General features: G+C 34.6%; 1 protein-coding gene across 3 annotated transcripts in view; it reads right to left on the bottom strand.

Annotated features, from left to right (window-relative positions):
• CCDC88A (coiled-coil domain containing 88A) overlaps positions 1–19,898 on the bottom strand; it is a 122,154-nt gene that overhangs the window by 19,069 nt on the left and 83,187 nt on the right. For all 3 annotated transcript variants that reach the window (XM_035001528.1, XM_035001530.1, XM_035001529.1), the window contains exons 17-23: positions 18,395–18,536; positions 14,919–15,083; positions 10,108–10,269; positions 8,610–8,887; positions 8,253–8,396; positions 5,630–5,816; positions 1,070–1,215 (exon numbers count right to left, since the gene is read on the bottom strand). In XM_035001528.1, the coding sequence (XP_034857419.1) occupies positions 1,070–1,215; positions 5,630–5,816; positions 8,253–8,396; positions 8,610–8,887; positions 10,108–10,269; positions 14,919–15,083; positions 18,395–18,536 (1,224 nt within the window). The remainder of the gene's footprint in view (positions 1–1,069; positions 1,216–5,629; positions 5,817–8,252; positions 8,397–8,609; positions 8,888–10,107; positions 10,270–14,918; positions 15,084–18,394; positions 18,537–19,898) is intronic.

The raw sequence follows: 19,898 nt of genomic DNA, 5'->3' as shown, positions 1-19,898 counted from the left end.
TATCTCTATTTTAGAGAAAAAGACACAATGATCAAAGAACCAGAGTAATTCACCTATGGTCACATAGCTAGTGACTGGGAGAACTGGCATTTGAATTAGGAACTGCCTAATTTCAACATCTGTGCTATTTCTATTATACTATGGTGTTTCTCATTTAGGGAATAGGGGAAGTGAAGAATTTAGTAAAGGTGAATCTTGGTGCAATACAAGGACTATTCACTGAGTTTCTCAGGCCCAAATCCCTGATTTTACCAGATTCCTCTACTACTAATGGAAATATAACTTACCAATATTAAACCTTGTCAATTCTATCTCTTACATCTGGTATTTCATCTCAACTACCGCCGCTTATGAATTATGATTCACTAGATTATTACAACAGTCTTTCTAAAACTTATTCCTTGTCTCTATTCTCAGGACCTCCCAATCCATACTCTAAAATGCCATCAGTGCCTTTTTAAAAAAACACAAATCTGATCATTTTATTCCCCTGCTCAAAGTTTTCAGCAACTCCTTTGTATGGCATAGAAAAACCTTTGTGGATCCTAAGTTTTTAGCCACTTCTCTATTGCTCCTTCTTCCTCAATTGTGCTCCAGCAAGAACTATTAATTTTTAGGTCCTATACCCTACCATAACACACCTTCATCACACCTTCATGTTATTGCATTTGTGCTCCCTTGGCCTGATATGTCTCCTCAGGCAAACTCCCATGAGTCTTTAAGTCTCAGCTTGAGCAACCATCTTTGGAAAGCCCACCTTGCCCCTGCCAGACTAAGATACTCCTTCCACTGTATTTGCTGTATTTCTATGGCCTCCTACACATACTTCCATTGTAGCAATTATTTGTATTTCTTGCTTTATGTTACTAGTTCCTTAAGAGCAGAATCTGTGTGTTTTCATGTTAGTACTTCTGGTTACTAGCATAGTGCCTAGAACATAAGCATTCAAAAAAATGTATGGAGAAATAATAATGTTGAAAATTAAAAAAAAATAAGCAGTGAGTTTTCTCTGTCACCAGTTGGCAATGATAAAATCATGAGTATTATTTCAACATTATTTGGTACCTACATGTACTGTCTTTGTTCAACATGAAAGAGATCCTTGCTTTCCATATTCTGCTCCAATAGTGTTCTGTTCTGTAGCATTAATGTCTGAATTTGATCTAGTAGATGTCGATTTTCTTCTTCTAAATTTCCTTTAAGTTGGCTTAGCAACTGTTTAAACACAAACATTTTTAAAAAAATCAACATTTACATTTAACATAAATCAACCAAAACATCTGAAAAATATAAAGTCTTGGGGTTCCTGGGTAGCTCAGTTGATTGAGTGTCCGACTCTTAGTTTTGGCTCAGGTCATGATTTCAGGGTCAGGAAATCGAGCCTGTGTCAGGCTCCACGCTTTGCAGGGAGTCTGCTTGAGATTCTCTCTCTCCCTCTCCCTCTGATCCTCCTCCCACTCCCACACACTCTCTAAAATCAATCAGTCAATCAATCAATCTTAAAAAAGAAAAAGACTTAGGTCTTCTGCTACTTGGGCAATTAGGTGGTTGCACTTTGATCAGAACATGAATGATTATTTTAGTTATAATGAGAACTAAAATGCTGAGTTATGTGCTGTACACATTTTTAAAAATTCTTACAAACACTGGGTTAAACATATAATAAATCATCTAGTTTCAAAAACACTTGCTTTCTTATTTAACTTATAGTCCGAATGCTACCTGGCCTTCTATTTAAGGAACTATGAAAAACTGGACAAGTAAATTAACTGGCTTCAATGAGCTCATCTATAAAATGAGAATAACTCACACCCTTGACTATTGTAAGGATTAAATAATATATGTAAAGTATCTTGTGTCATGCCTTTAACACATAGTAGGTACCTCATTCTTTCCTCAACCACTGTTTTTTAGGAACCTTACACGTTTGTACATAGTTTTTATGGCTTGGTCAAAGGGACTCAGGTAATCTTGTCAATGGTTGGTATTACTAGCTGATACTACTGGTATTTGGGTTGCCAGCAGCATTGGGCTGCTTCTTTGTAGTTAGAAGAAACTAGAAATATGCCTTAGTTAGGCCGGAGATTCCAGTAGAAGTCAGAAATCCCAAAGTAGTGATTTTCAAAATTCAGCATCACTCGTAGAGACTATTAAAAAATGTAGATTTCCAGGGGCACCTGGGTGGCTCAGTCGGTTGAGCTTCCAACTTTTGGTTTCGGCTCAGGTCAAGATGTCAGGGTTATGAGATCCAGCCCCACCTAGGGCTCCATGATCAGCTTGGAGTCTCCTTGAGATTCTTTCCTCCTCCCCCTCCCTTCCCCCCGCTCCTCCCCCCTGCTTGCACCTGTGTGCACACACGCTCTCTCAAATAAAAAAATAAATCTATCTCTTAAAAAAATGTGGATTTCTGGGTCCTAGCATTCAAATTCAACCAGTGTGGAGAACAGCCCAGAGAGCTGTACTTAAAAAAAAAAAAAAAAAAAAAAAAAAAGCGCCAACAAGCCCTTCTGCAAAAGAAAAAAGAAAAAGAAACAGACATTTTGTAAACTCTTAAGATACAGAAAAGCAGACAGTATAATACTATGAATATCCATAAATAGCCATTTAGATCTAACCACCATCACTACTGTGCTGTATTTGTTTTATCTATATATTGTTAAATTGAAACACAACATATGGTAGATTCATTGCAAAACTGAACACAGTTTTTCCTCTTCCCTGTATCTATACCCTCTTGTGCTGTGACTTCTTGCTCTTACCATCAAGAAGTAGAATTTATTTTCCCTCTTTTTGATTTTGGAATGCCCTTGGCCACGAGAAGAAATGGAAGTGATGGAAGTTCCAAGCCTAGGCCTCAAGAAGCCTTATGTGCTTCCACTTGTAATCCTGCTGGAGGATGAGAGACCACATGGCACAGAGGAGTTATGCTATCTGGGGCCACCCTAGGCCAGCCAGCCCTCGGAATATGTGCCAGTTGACTGCAGATGTAGGACAAGCCCTACGAGGATCAAATGAGCTTGGTCACATTAATACATGCCATCAGCACATCTGCTTAGGCAATCCATAGATTCATAAGCAAAAATAAATGTTTACTGTCTATTACCAAAGGTTCCGTGTTGTTATACAGCATTAATTACTATGTCAAAAGACAATTAATAAAACATACATATAGAAAAGAGAACAAATTTTAGGTAGCTACAGCTCAATGAATTAGTGCAAAGTGAACACGTATGAAACCAGCACTCTGATCAAGAAACAGCTCATTAACTACATTCCAGAAACACCTTGTGCTCTCTTCTAAGCACCATCCCTTCCCACAAAGATTAACTGCTATCCTGGCCTCTTACACTCTGGACTCATTTTCCCACTCCCTCTAAATCATGTTATTATATGACTTAGCCCCTAGCCAAGGGTTAACATTTGACTTGAGTTGGGACTACCAGTCAGAGATAAGTAGGTAGCTAGCGCCTTTCTGGTCTCTCCAGAACAGCTTTCCAGGCCACCAGTGTCAGGCAGGACCTTGTCAAGACTCACTATAGCTAGATGTCTCATTCCTGGATCTCCCAGTTAAATTTTTGACTAATTTGCCCCAACCAATATTCCAACTTCAGAGCATCTGAGAGTTCACCTGTGACAACTCTCCTGGGTATGGGGACTTTTTTGTACTCTGCTCAAATCAAGTCAGTCTGCTCTGGTAGCAAAGTTGCTGATTTTCACAGTATGCCCCTCACCTGAACTACCAGGTATTGGAACTGGAGAATGGGAGAAATCACAAGATAAAATGCCTCAGACAACCACAGTTCCTACACAATGTCGAGTAGCTTTTCTTCAATAAATGCTTCTCAATTTGTTGTACACCTTTCCTTCAGTTCCAGAGTACTACAATAGTTGTTTTTAATAATTTTGCCCAATTTTATTGTTTCTTGGGGAGATGATTTGTCCTCTTCTTCCTTTTGTAAGTCCATGACTCCAATTATATTTTATTTTATTTTTTTAAAAGATTTTATTTATTTATTTGAGAGAGAGAGAATGAGAGAGAGAGAGCACACGAGAGGGGGGAGGGTCAGAGGGAGAAGCAGACCCCCTGCTGAGCAAGGAGCCCGACATGGGACTCGATCCCGGGACTCCAGGATCATGACCTGAGCCGAAGACAGTCGCTTAACCAACTGAGCCACCCAGGCGCCCCAATTATATTTTATTTAGACTTTTATAAATCATAGGCATAATGAATGTTCTACACTTTCTAAGCCTTGATGGGTAATTAAAATGTATATGATTTTAAACTACTTTTTCTTTCTATTGGTTTATCATTAAACAGACAAAATGCTTTTAAGTATTACTTTTCTGATAATCTATTCCTATTTCCCTTTAAAGGTTAGCTTAAGTGCTTGTTTCTTAAAAGTGCCATGAAATTCAGGTGTTAAGCTGTATTCAAACTTCAATGATTTTGGGGCCAACCAATGAAATTTAAGGATTTTCTAAGGCTTTTGGCATCCTTTTATACTTTAAAACTCATTGTTTTATCAAACCATCACAAAGAGCGGCATGGAATTATGTTAACCCAACTGTACACATAAGGCCAACATCATTTCTGTTCAAAACACTGAAATGGCTCCCCTGTTTTACTCAGAATAAAGTTATCTTTGTTCAAGGATGCCTATTAAAATTTCGATCTATATTCCTTTATCCATCATGGAAGTCCTCCTTATCCCCCTCTGCCCTACTTCACTTTTACTTGCACATAACTTATCTACCTTGTAATATACCATATGTTGCGGACCAATTTTCAAAATAGAGTACTATTTCCAGTCCACACGCTCTTTTAAAAATCTTGCCATTCTCCACCAAAAGACTGAATCTATTTTCTCTTTCCCTTGAGCCTGAATGTGACTTTGACTGCCTCGAATAGAATGCAGGGGAAATGATGTTGCATGACTTCTGAGGTTTGATCCTTAAAGTAGACATGGCTTCTGTCTGGTTATCACCATGTTGTGAGAAAGGCCAAAACCAGCCCTGGGGGAGACATCAGGTGGAGAGAAAACTGATGCCTCCAGCTGGTAGCCAGCATCAACCACCAAACATGCATGTAGCCTTTCAGTCTTCAGGCTGGGGGCCCAGTTGCTAGTGGAACAGAAACAAACCTGCCCCACTGTCCCTGTCCAATTCTGATCCACAGATCTGGGAGCCTAATAAATGGTTGTTTTACACCAAGGGTTGGGGTAAAGTGCAATACAGCCATGTTACAAAACACTGAAATACTATATATTTCACTTACTTGTTGTGTTTATTGTCTATTTCCTTCCACCAGAATATAAGCTCCACAAAGGGAGAGATTTTACCTTTTTGGTTTACTAGTACATGCCAGGTGCTAAGTAAACATTTTTTCATTAAACAAGGGCACAGTTTTACATTTTCAAAGTATGTGGACACTTAAGTTTAAACTAATAGTAAACAATGTTGAAAATCATAATAAAATAAGTTCTTATGAATTACTTGGAATTTCAATTACCCCTGAGCAATTCTTTTAGAAATACCCAAACAAATACATACCGCTATTCTCGTTTTAATATGATTGTTTATTTTTTAGGCATGTCTTGATTCCTAAAAGAAGAAACTTGTCAAAGCTCACCTCACACTGGTTATTTAGCTTGGTGGATGTGATGTCCAACTGTTGGTATTGTTCCTTTAGCTTTGAAAATTCAGCTTCTAATCTTGTTTGTTCCAATTTGGAATTATTTAGAAGACTTTTCAAGTTTTTGTGGTCAGTTTGTAAAACTTCAGTTTCTTTTACAAGCTGATTATATGTATGATTCAACCTATAATTAGAAATCATGATAGAAACAGAATTAGATTCCCTTAATAGCTTTCATTGTAATTTATACAATGTGAAAATGCTGTGGATCTCAGACATACTTAGAGAATATAAAAGACTCTTTAGCCAGTGACAAACTCATCAAAAATTAGTTTCTATTCTATAAAACTAGATTAAAAAAATTCAGACTACTCTCCCCTTGAATCTTCTAGCATGTTGTACATTACATGTGGCTCATAAAGCTATTTTTCCTTCAATGTACCCCCCAACCTTTTACAATGCAAAAATTGTTTTTAGTTTGGGAGCTGAACCAAAACAGGATGAACTGTTAAATTACTATACTGTCCTACTGACCTAATGTAACACTATATGTTAACTAACTGGAATTAAAATAAAGACTTAAAAAAGTAAAAATAAAAAACAGGTAGAAGAGCTATATAATAAAATCTGTTTTTAAATTTGAAAAAACAAAAACAAAAAACAAAAACAGGATGCAGCTTGGATTTGGCCTGCTGTGCTTGGCTCTAGTTTAACGACCTTATCTAAAGGGATTAAGAACAGGATGGTACTTGTTCAGAACATCTAATAATTTACTTCAACTCAATATCCAAGAAGTGGAGTCAGCTTACAAGAATTTATAAAATAAATAACAAAATAATATGTTTAAAAAATCAAGGCTTAGTAAAAAATAAAATGGCAAGACCAGAAACATACAGAAAATGTTCCATAAAGAGGTTGAATCCATGAATGAATGTATGCCATAAGTTATAACAGCTGGTTAGACCTCACTGAGACACACAGACCGCTACACAGTATATATCAATACCTATGGAGATCAAAGATTCACCTATTGATGCTTCATGGGGGCAAGATATGAAGACATACCATATACAACGTCCTCAACATCATCTCTAAGGCCAATACTAAAATGAGCTCTTTAAGAGAGTTTTTTATACTGTCCCTCAAAGTTGAGAACATGAACACCAAAATGTAATTCAGTGAACACAATTCTAAAGAGGCCAAGACAAACTAGTCCATCTAAGAAACAATTTCTTGGTTTGGCATTATCAAAGATTAAAACTTAGGTTATTTAGAGGAATGGGTAAACAAACTATTGTTCTTGAGACAAGTCTTTATAAATACTTTTTTTTTTTGGTGAAAGAGCTCTTTCAGATTTTACTTAAAGCCGTTTCTTGCCTTAACAATATAGACATGAGTGCATAAAAGCTGGGATAGAATACCTTTGAGAGACAGAAAATACTCAGAACCACCCCTTCCCTTCCAAGCCTGCAGAATCTCCTGGTTCAAGATCATCATGCTCAATTTCTTATCATGTAGGCTGAGTTCTTTCTCAGAAGGCTCCTCAGTAATGAATACAATTAGATTCCTAGAAGGCCTACCCAAGCTCACAAACTGTCCCAGTTTGTTGTGAATCCCAACAATGAAAAAAGGTTAGGTTCAAAATGGGACTTCGATAGTAAATGCCTTCCCCAATGTTATGTGTGTAATAAAAATGCCCCATCCTTGTATTCTATAACTTGTCACAACTTGGTCTTCTACTGCACATACCGTAAAGATACGTCCTTCTTGATTCTAGCTTGGTGTAGAGCTTATTGAAAGTTCAAATCCCCAATACACTATTTCTAGTTATAACAATTACTAAATTAAAAACTACTGAGCATGGAAATGAAAATAGTTCTAGAAGCATAGGATTTTTTTGTTGTTGTTAAGGGAAAGAAATACAATTCTAAAAATGGATTATATTAAATTCATAATAGGACAAATAGTCAATGAATGACCCCCATTTGAATTCTGTGTGCTGCCTTTCAGCTCTTCAGCTATGGTTAAGTGTAAGTGTAATACAAATGTTCAGGATGCTTATACTTTTCAAAGGTTTCTAAAAACCTTCTGATATGGACCCTTATGAAGAGACTGATTATGGGTTGGTAAGTTTTGATCTTCCTAGGGTTACAAATTTAAAAATAACTGCCTCGTGGCAATATGAGACCATTAATAACTAAGACAGTTAAAAATAAGAGTACAAATTAGTCAGCTAGGAAATTGGAAGCTGCTCACTTGTAAAAACTTTGAAAGATAAGAACTGAGATACCAGACTAGCAAAGACAGACAGACATAAAGAATCAGACTTCATTACATTCCATCACAATAAAGCATATAAATGCTATCAAGGTACAGAAATTTCATTATCAAATGGCTTAAAAACTTAGTTGAATAAATCAAGAGAGAAACAATAAGTGGAAACAAGGGATCTAGGTTTTCAAGCCATTTTATAACTAGCTGCATGATTTTGTTGGGTAATTTACTTATTGCTCTGGGGTCTTTTTAAAAAAGTCTAAGTTACAGATGGTATGGCAAAGGGGCAGTATACACTTTGGATGTAATGAATAATACAAAACTAAAATATATAAATATTTATTACCTATCATTTTCACCACAAAGTTTCTTGTATTCTGCAGCTATAGTCTCATGGTTTTTGTTTTCAAGCAGCATTTTTTCCTGTTCTAATTTCAGTGTTTTTTCCAAATCTTCCAATTGTCCTTTCCGTTTTAGTAACTGATTGTAACTGGAAAAAATATTAGGTTATTTGTTTTATAATATGCCCTTAGAAAAAAGAAATACTTTAGAAATGAAGAAAACAAGACTTATTAGTAAGTATCACATAAACATGATAAATTTCCTATATAAATTATCTTAGATCTGTTTAACATAAAATTTATTATATTATCTAAAGAAAACTGGTTTTAAATTAACAACACAAGAGAAGATAGTAAATTACCGATCTTCAAGGTCTTTATGTTCCACCTCAAGATTTTTGTGGGCAGACTTTAGAGTTCCATGTTTAGCGATGAGAGACTCATACTCTGAAGCCTGACGTTCATGAAGAAGTTCCAGCTTTTCATGATCTTTGATCAAAGAATCATAGAGAGATTTCAGGTCTTCTCGCTCTTTGATTACAGCTTCATTTTCATTTTCTAAGGAAGACTGCTGGATTAGGAGTTGTGCATTCTGGTTCATAAGTGAAGTACTTTGGGAATTAAGGGTAGAATTTTCAACCTGTAAGAAAGTATATTGTTATGAGACAGAAGAAAAATAGTTATCTTGTTCTTCTAGGAGATGCAAATATGTGGTATGTGTTTATTACAGATAGAATAATTCTCCCATGTTAAAAATTATTCAAAAATAAAATTCTAATGGCAACATAAAAAATATAAAAGATAACATTAACTTTAGGAAGCTCTACATAAATCACAGAAGATACAGTCATATTATACTGAGATAATTTGGTTTTTAGTGTCCCGAAAGAAGGCTACAATTTAATATTATTCATTTATATTACTTAGTTTAATATCAATATTAAATTTATATTAATTTAATATTGTTATTTAATTTAATATTATTATGAGATACATATCATATATATGTTTTGGGTTGAATTATTTTAAATGAAGGTGATTAGAAACAATTTGTATTCCACTCATGAAAAAGTACAGAATTTAAAATGCTTATTTATCACTTTCTAAAACTTAAGAGGTGACAGAACTGAAAAATTACTTGTGAAAATTCAACTGGAAATTTTCTCAAGGTCTACATTACATATGTTTTACCATTTGGAAAAGAGTTATAGAAAGAACTTTTATATTCAGAGATGGAGTTTTTTCCTTTGGCTCTTTAAGAGGTCTCAAAGCGTTGTACTTTCCCCAATCTGATCATTCTATGTGAAAAGACACTGCAGCATTAAGTGCAAGATGGATCTAAGGAAAAGTCTGAAGATAAAAGTTTCATGCTGTAAAAATGAAATAAGCAATAGTATGTTGCAATCAGACTCTAAAGCAAGGGTTTCTGCTCGATTAATCACAATCAACTTGCTGAAAGAGGTGAAAGGCCACAAAGTAAATATAAATAAAGATAAAATTATATTTTAAGTAAGTAAGTATTTCATTTTGTTTGTTTTTTTCTTACGCTGGGCGTTACTGCCAGTGCTGCTGCAGCTGCCCTGGCTCGACCACAGCCCTGGGCACTCCCATAAATAGTTTAAACAAAGATAAAGTTAGCTTTATGTTATTTACATCATTGAGTGAATTTATTAGTTGATATTTAGAGGCTCTGATAAAAAAAATGCTGATATCTGAAAGCCTGGCATAGCACTAAGTAGATATATTTTATCTTCCATTAAATTCACTCACTAAGAAACAATGTTACCATGTCTAGTTACCCTTATTTTAAAAGCATAATTCAAAAATTTGGTTGCATATCCCAAAATATTACATTACAACCTGAAGCTTTGCATTCTGGGTTTGAAGAGTAGTATTCTGCTCCTGTAATGAAACTGTCTGCCTCTGAAGTGCAAGAATCTGAGCCTGCAAATTACTGTTCTGTGTCTCCAATTGTTTCAGTTGAGTTTTCAGTGCTTGTTTCTCTGCTTGCAGGGTAGCATTCTTAATAAAGAAAACACATATTTTAAAAAGTAACAAACATATTTCCGCTTAACAGATATTAGAATTTTGTAACAACTATTACCATAAAAATAAAAAAAAAAAAACCAACAATCTTAAAAGACTTAAACAGTTCCCCTCTATCCCAAATTGTAAAAAGAGATGTAATCTAAGAGAAAGCAAGCGCTAATACTAAAACCTTACTAGTGTGTCTCTATACTGTCTGCTTTATAATTTCCAAAAAACAAAATATTCCATTCTCAATATATTAACACAAGAAACTAGAATGGGGTTGTTAGTTATATGGTTTTCGTGCTGTTCAAAAGTATGTGGGACTGTGTCTAGCTAATGAAGTGCACATTTTCTAACTGCCCAAAGGCAAATATATATATATATATATAGGTGAGTGCTGGTCCCAGGGGTAGCAGCAAAACTAAATATTTTAATAAACAAATTTGGAAGAGAAGCAGGAACAATTTTAACCATGTGTTTAAAAAATTTAGTCCATAATTGACCTAACAGATGTTACATATTTTCTTTAGTGATTTTTTTTTCCCCCCATGGTATAAAATACTCACTAGAACTCTATTTTATCTATAGGACTTCTGGAACAAATCCAAACAAAACATACAATTTTCAATTCTTCTAGTACATTTGACCATATTTCAATTTTATAAACAGTGAATTACTACACAAATCACAGATCATTATTAATTTGACAGATATTAAAATGTTTGTCATGGATATTATATTCTCAGGATTACTTCTAAATAACATTTCATAAAAAATTAGCATAAAAAAGTATAAACAAAGAACCTCTAGAAAACTGAAATAAAATGTTATATACAAAAAGTCCAGAATTTGTTGCATGTAATTGCAATATGCAGAAAAAGTTACAACTGAATCACAACATATCACCTTTATCATATCTACATAGGGGACAAAGGAATCATTCATTTTATAGTCTTTCAAAGTTACATATACTACATGGTCACTGTATAAAAGGCAAGTAATGATTTTTTTTTTAATGTTTTATTTATTTATTCATGAGAGTCAGAGAGACAGAGAGAGAGAGGCAGAGGCAGAGGGAGAAGCAGGCTCCCCGCCTAGCAGGGAGCCCGATGCGGGACTCGATCCCAGGACCCTGGGATCATGACCTGAGCCGAAGGCAGATGCTTAACCATCTGAGCCACCCAGGCGCCCATAAAGGCAAGTAATGATTAAACCCATATATTTTATCACAAAATCAAAGGTTAGGAAGCAAAATGCTTTAAGATGGGTTTTGATATTTTAGTTCTCTTGTGTTCATTTATTCAAATAAAAAGGATGAAAAAATTTACACTGGAAAAATAATATGGAACACTGATATTTTTATATACCATCTTGATACACCAAAAAGTGAACCATTTTTCACTTCAGACATTAAGTGCTACTGTAGTTCAGCTCTTAAGAAACCAAAATGTACAAAGCTCTAATGACAAGTCTGGGTATCCCTATAAAGAATAAGAGAGTAGAAAGGGTATCTCACAGCAGGAAAAGATCTACAATGGAAAAGTTAGGAGGTCAGTAACTATACTGGCAAATGCACCAAAATTATCAGTCTAATATAAGACTAGCCATCTTTACAAACCATTATCTAAAATAAAATGGCTAAAAAATGAGAACCAAGTAACTTTTTTCCAATAGAAATTCATAAAGGAAGTCAATGCAAAAAGAGATTTACTTTATAGAACTTTTACATGTCAGCCAAATTTTCTGAAATACAATTACTAATCCAAGTGATGGAGATTTGTATCTATGTGCGCATATATATAAATATACATATGTAAATCACTGAATAATTAAAAATAGGTATTCATACACGGCTGATAAATAGAGAAGAAGATGTAAAATAGCTCGCTTATTAATAATTTAAAACATAAAAATTAAAATACTTTATTGCTTTAACAAAAATTAAAAGGCTGATAACACCAAGTGTTTACCTAAAAAAATAGGTAATCTATTAGTGGAACTGAAAACTGATGTGATCTTCAAAGGCTAACATAATGATACCAGTTAAAATTACACACGTACACACACACACACACATATATATACACACTTTGGCCTATCAATTCTGCCATCAGAAATTTATTACCTCATGAACATATTATACATGGATTTTCACTGCAGCAAAATCTGATAATAACCTAAATGTTCATCGATTGGGATTTATTTAAATAAATTATGGTAATATCCACACTACAGAATAATATGTGGTTATTAAAAAAAATGATATGATCTATAACTGCCTGAAATAGAGAGATCTCTAAGATAACATAATTGAAACATGCAAATAAGAATATTGTATAGCATGATTCCACAGATGTAAATTTGTAAAAGAAATATACTCCTAGACATACAAATGTCTAACAGACACATAAAAAGATGCTCAACATCACTCATCATCAGGGAAATACAAATCAAAACTACAATGAGATACTATCTCACACCTGTCAGAATGGCTAAAATTAACAACTCAGGAAACAACAGATGTTGGCAAGGATGCGGAGAAAGGGAAACCCTCTTACACTGTTGATGGGAATGCAAACTGGTGCAGCCACTCTGGAAAATAGTATGGAGGTTCCTCAAAAAGTTATAGAACTACCCTATAATCCAGCAATTGTATTACTAGGTATTTACCCAAAGGATACAAAAATACTGATTCGAAGGGATACATGCACCCTAATGTTTATAGCAGCATTATCCACAATAGCCAAATTATGGAAAGAGCCCAAATGTCCATCAAATGATGAATAAGGAAGTTGTGCTATGTATGTATACATGAAATACTATTCAGCCATAAAAAGAATGAAATCTTGCCTTTTGCAACAACGAGGATGGACCAAGACAGTATTATGCTAAGTGAAATAAGTCAGTCAGAGAAAGACAAATACCATATGATTTTACTCATATGTGGAATTTAAGAAACATTAACAGACGGACACAGGGGGTAAAAAAAGGAGGCAAACCAGAAAGGTACTCTTAATTATACAGAACAAACTGAGGGTTACTGGAGGGGAGGTGGATGGAGGGATGGGTGATATGTGTGATGGGTATTAAGGAGGGCACTTGTGATGAGCACTGGGTGTTGTATGTAAGTGATGAATCACTAAATCCTACACCTGAAACTAATATTTCACTATATGTTAACTATCTGAAATTTAAATCTTGGAAGGAAAAAAAAGAAATATACTACCTTTTTTTTTTTTTTTTTTTTTTAATAAGTAGGCTCCAAGCACAGAGTAGAGCCTAACACGGAGTTTGAACTCATAACCCTGAGATCAACACCTGAGCTGAGATCAAGAGTCAGACACTTAACCAACTGAGCCACCCGGGCACCGCAAAAGAAATATACTACCATACACGGATAAGTCACATTTTTCTGGGAAGACTGTTTACAGTGATTACTTCTGGATGAGAAAGTAGAAACCAACAGTGTAGGAGATTAATTTTTGGCATTATGGCTTAAAGTTCTCAATTCATGTTACATTAAAACATAATAACAACGACCACAACTATTTTACTTGTTAGTATATAAATTCCTTAAGCTAATTCATTTTTAAAGGATGTTTGGTGAATTAGTTTGATTACCTTTTTTTGACAAATATTTCTCTAACTTATTCAGTGAATATTTACTGTATCTGCTATCTACCAGGCTTATTTCTACATACTGAAGGCACAGTGGTTAAAAAAAAAAAAAAAAAAAAAAAAGATAAGCTCCTGCTGTCAAAGAGCCTTTTTTCCAGTAGACAACCAACAAATAAGTAATATAATTTCACTAGTGAGAAGTGCTAGGAAGAAACTAAGGCAGTGGTGTGATAGCGAATGGTTTAGGTTGAGAATAACTACTTTACTGGGGGAAGGGGTCAGGAAAGACCTCTTGCAGGAGATATGTGATACGAAGCCTGAATGCCAGCCATGTGTTCCAGGTAGAGGATCCCAACATAAATCTCTGGAAACAGGAACAAACAGAAAAGGCCAATATGACTACAATTGATTTACTTATATATGCCAGGCACTGTTTTGTGTTTCCCAGGTATCGACAGATAGTAATAATATCTCGAGATTATAAACAGAAGGGATGGAAGAGTGGTATGGTATAAGGCCAACAATATAGGCAGGGCAAAGTCAGGAATGATCTTATAGGACACTGAAAAATTTGGATTTTATTCTAACTGGAAGAGGAAGCCATTGAATATTTTAAGTAGAAAAATTACATGACTAGGATTATGTTTTAAAAAATAACTCTGGCTACTGTAGTAAGAATGTGTTAGACTGGGCCAGGAGTAGAAAGGGGAAAGCCAGCCAGTCAGAGGCTATTCTAATAATCCAGATGAGAGATAATGGTACCTTAAATGGTAGCAGCAACGATGGGACAGAAGTAGAAGGGCGTGAGTTACATTTTCACAACAGAGTTGACAAAGTTGGCTGATGGACTTATATGAGGGTGATGGAGAAAAGTAAATTATTAGTTCTTCACTCTTTTATTATAAAATAAATCACTCAAGAAAGTATAAAACCAGATTAGATAAACTTTCTAAGTTATATATACAATGATACTTTACTTTAAAAAAAAAACCTTTTCCTACTAAAAATTTAAAAATACTTACATTTCTTTCTACTTCAATTAATCTGTCTTTAACTTTCAAAAGCTCTCTAGTTGTTTCTTGACTTTCTCGCTCCCATTTATTATCTTCACCAGAAGTTGGAGGAGAGCTCTGTACCATCCTTTCTTCATCTTGTCTCTGTTTGAGAGCTTCATAATTCTTTTTCACCTAAAATTTTATTTAAAATATGTTAATGGAAAGAAAAAGAATCACCAAAGTTATCACTTCTCACAATCAGACTCTGCAATGGTCTGGTGAATGTGAAAGACACTATTTAAAAATGTGATAAATAATATGTATAATTATCATTACTATCATGATCACAATTTATGCTTTGTAAACTACAAAATCTTTTCTCCTAGAAAATATATACTCTGCTTATGTGCCATTATCTAGTAATATATTCTATAATTTCAGATCCCATTGTTTATAATCTAAGGAATAGATTAACTGGACATAGACATGTTGCTAAATATTAATAATTATTTTTTGACCCATCTATAGCTGGATTTAGAAATTTCAGAGATCCCGGGGCGCCTGGGTGGCTCAGCCGTTTAGCGTCTGCCTTCGGCTCAGGTCATGATCCCAGGGTCCTGGGATCGAGCCCCACATTGGGTTCCTTGCTCGGCAGGGAAGCCTGCTTCTCCCTCTCCCACTCCCCCTGGTTGTGTTCCCTCTCTCGCTGTCTCTCTCTGTCAAAAAAATAAATAAAAATCTTTAAAAAAAGAAATTTCAGAGATCCCCATGTAAAGGACAAATGAAGACTTGACATATGTAATAATTCCTTCTAAAAAGATACCTAAAGTTGAGGAATATCTATATATGTCTACCCTTTTAAGAAGGATATGTTGCCTAGAATGAGCTACATTAATAGATAAATTGGTGACTTTTTTATTCAGATCCTAACCCATATATTATTACTGTAATTTATTTTATAAAAAGTGGGCAATCCAAGGATTTATCTTACCCAGGGTTTTCTGGTGTGATTACAACCACATCCTACTTTAAGAGAGTCAACTCAAAACTAAGAACTTGGTCATCCTACATCACCAAAATTACTGATTAACTTAATAGCTCTCTTCAATTTAAGCTGATTATTATTATACTTCTCTTGAATCATTAGTTTATATTAGGAGACATTTATCACAAATTTCTAAATTAAAACCCAAACTTTACATTAAGGCAAAAATATAAATGTCTAAAATAATTCAATATCTAAAGCAAACCTTAAGAAAGCTTATGACTCAACAATAAGCTTTGCTACTACTGAGTTAGAAAATGTGAGACTAAAGAAAAAAGATGCCCAAAAGAGAATATAATTTAAAGCTTGGCTGAGTGATCTAATAGGTGTTCTGGGATCCTAATTTTCCAGGTTTTTTAAATTTTAATACCCTAATAACAGATGAGTGACATCATTTCCAGTCTCCTATTTTACATTAATTTCCCACAGGTTCTTTTCTCTAGGCTTATAAAGACTATAGACATATGCCATTATTAAGAAGGGGAGTTGAGAATAAAACTCAAAGCTTCTTATTTTTAGCCCATTGTTCTTACAACTAAATTTCAAAAATGGTCCCTTTGCCTTATGTATCCGCAGAATCTCTAATTTATGTTCACATAAAAAATGACATATTTTCCATCGAGGTTTCTTAGAGGCAGCATATAGGTGGGTCTTGCCTTTTAATCTAATTTATTAATCTCTGCTTTTCAAATGAGATGTTTAGAACTTTTATATTTAATGTGATTATTGATCTGGTTTGTTTTAAAACTGCCATTTTGCTATCTGTCCAATCTGTACTTTTGTTCATTTTTTCTTTTTTTTTGTTTTTTAGATTTTTTGTAATTCTATTTTATCTCCTTTCCTGGCATATTAGCTATACCTTTTTGTCATGCTATTTTAGCAATTACTTCAGGCCTTCAACTCATATTTAACTTTCATAGTCTTCAAGTGATATATGTCTTCACATATAGTATTAAAAGTTAGCACAGTCTAATTCGGTTTTATGGCAGCCTAATTTCCTGTTTATGGCAGGTAGCTAGTCTAACAGCTGTGCCAAAATGACTGGAAGTGGAAAACAATGATGAAATTTTAAATCTCTGCAGACTTGAAATGCATATATACCAACCCATACCCAAACTGGCTGAGCAGCTTCATGAAGTTTACTTTCTTTGCAACCTAGATACTGCAGATTAATTAAATCTGGCAGCAAATTTTACTTTATTTTTTGGATAATCCTTCACGTTAACTAAGCAAAATTCTAGAATTTCTTCTGTAACAATATATGTTTCATGGTACAAATACCAAAAATGATGGTGTGGGCAAATGGGGAACAAAACCTTTTTCCTTTTCTGTATGAGAAATTCATCTTTGGTAACTGTGTCCTTAGAAACCTGAAAAAATTGGAATGTTCTGTGTTACCAGGCAAGATTGCATATGAGAAAAATGACCCAACTGGTAAATTATATTTAGACTGCAAGAATTATAAATACCTAATAGGAAGCCATATCTTTAAACTTCTCTGAGTGCAGCAACTCTTAAAACTAGTATATCCATTGTGGAGATCTTCTATCTATGCCTTCAGAGTTTTTGTTAAGAGATGATTACTACTATGGAGCTTGGAGTCTCAAAGACAGGGCAGCTCCCGCACGCTCAATGTGAATCTCATCGTCTTGCACCTGAATTGTAATCTGGTGGGAATATGACTTTCAGGCAACTATAAGAGGGACCCATGACAGTGCCCTGCTATAAATTGTATTTCCAACAGTGTTCTGAATCAAATGGTTCTAAATGAGGCCCAAAGTAATCTTCTCAATCTAAATGTTTAGTTGATTGTAAAACCACTCCTGGTGGTACTACAGAGATGATAAAAGGGGGGAAAAAAACCAGAACATGATTCTACCTATCTACCATATACTAATCCTAGGCAATGGACAAGCCCCTTTGATTTAAATTTATTTATGTAAGGGAAAACAGACAGTTGCTCTGCCTTGCTTATTTCACAGAATAATTCCAAATATCACAAGACAGTGGATCTAGGAGAAAACTTCAAATTAATGAGATCAGGTGCTTTCTTATACCACACATACTATTTCCCTCTACTTGGTATCCTCATACCCGTATCTTTGCCTATCAAACTTTTACCTAGATTTTCAATCGAAGTGTGTCAAAGTGAAGTGTCAATATCACATTGAGAGCTTTTCTAAATAGAGTAAGACTGCCTCTTCCCCATCCTATTCCCACAAAACTGATAGGTCTCTAACTGCATGGGGGACATATGCACATGAAATAGAACTGAATAAATTACAGTGTATAAACAAAATATAGTTTGTCATAAAATGACCAAGATCTGTTACTCTCAAATTTAAGAAAAAGGAAGAAATAGACAGAATATCAGTGATGTTGCTTTTTTGTTTTCTTACTTTAGACTTTTCTGCCCAAATATCTGACAATTAAAATTCTTTCCAGGGAAATCACTTACTGTTTTAAGTTCTTGGCGCAACTGCTGGTTATAATTTGTGGATTCTTCTAATCGAGCTTCTAAAGCAGCAATTTTTTCTTCTTTTATTTCAAGGGACTTCTTTAGAGTGGATTCTAATTTTGATTCCAAAAGTTTGTACCTACTATCCAAGTACAAAAATAACATAGTTCATCATTGGAGGCAGATGTGAATGTCAATATTTTAGTTATCTTTTTGAAAGGTGGGTTCATAAATATATTATTTGTAATTAAATATTTTTTACAGAAAGGACAGTGCATGAATACAGTTTGAGAGTCAATCACAGACTATGGATTATGATGAATTCTTACACCTGAGAACCTTGGTAACTAAACCAAATAAAAAAGTAAAGTACATATATGAGAAATTTTATCACATTCTGCCTTTTACTCTAATTAATTTGTATATATGTTTTCTGCTCAACCAATTTTTAAGTTAAGAACAGAAAACAAATCTCATTCATTTTGGTATTGGCTTGAGTAAAGAGACATTTTTAAAGCATTTAATGAATCTAACTTTGAATATGTTGAATGTGTGATGCCCGAGTTGCTTCTAGACTGTCTAGACAGAGATGTCCACTAAGCGGAGAATAATGTGGCTATCAGGTAAGATGATGGATGGCAATGCATAGCATTCAGAATAAATGATTAAGAGGCCTAAGAACATAACCCTGGGAAACTATATTTAGAGAAGTCATAGGAAAAGAGCTGTTAAAAGAAAAAGACAAGAGTGACTGCTTAGCACTCCTTTTTGTTAACTCTACCACTGAATTTACTTTGTTGCATTTTATCTATTTATACATGCAAACCCACAACTTAGACTATCTATTCCTTGATGGCACAAATATCTTAATTTTATCTTAAAAGGGTCAGAGGGAATGACATCAATGAGAAAGATGAAAAGGTTATACTAATAATTAGGGACATAATCTGAGATTAGAGGTAAAGACAGATGCAGATATACATATAAATTCCAAGATGGAGGGGATGGAATGTTAAAGGAATTTATGTCTGTGAGCTTTTATTTTCCTTGTGACAATAAGGCTAACTTAATGGTTGAGAACGAAGCCGGTGTAGTGGCTTAAGACACTTCTTTTACTGATCTACCGAATTTGATCATGGATGGTCTCAATTCCAGTTCTTAAACAACTTAGTTCAATATATACCCTCAGCTCCATTTCTAATGCTTTCATTATATACATAAATGTGTAGATTAATGAATGCATCACATCTTGCCTAGATTATTTCAACAGCTTCCTAACCGGTCTCTGTGCCTCCAATTTGCCCCTTTTTTGTTTGTTTGTTTAAGATTTATTTATTTGAGAGAGGGGGCAGAGAAGGACAGAGGGAGAGAGAGAATCTCAAGCAGACTCCCCACTGAGCTTGGAGCCGGATGTAGGGCTCTGAGATCATGACAACAGCCAAAATCAAGATTTGGAGGCTTAACCGACTGAGCCACCCAGGCGTCCCTGTCCTTTTTCTAGTCC

Source organism: Mirounga leonina, unplaced genomic scaffold, assembly GCF_011800145.1.
Source record: "Mirounga leonina isolate KUSES-001 unplaced genomic scaffold, KU_Mleo_1.0 Mir_125, whole genome shotgun sequence".
NCBI classification, from domain to species: Eukaryota; Metazoa; Chordata; class Mammalia; order Carnivora; family Phocidae; genus Mirounga; species Mirounga leonina.
The sequence above is the reverse complement of the archived record's forward strand: the minus strand, read 5'-3'. Positions and strand labels throughout refer to the sequence as shown.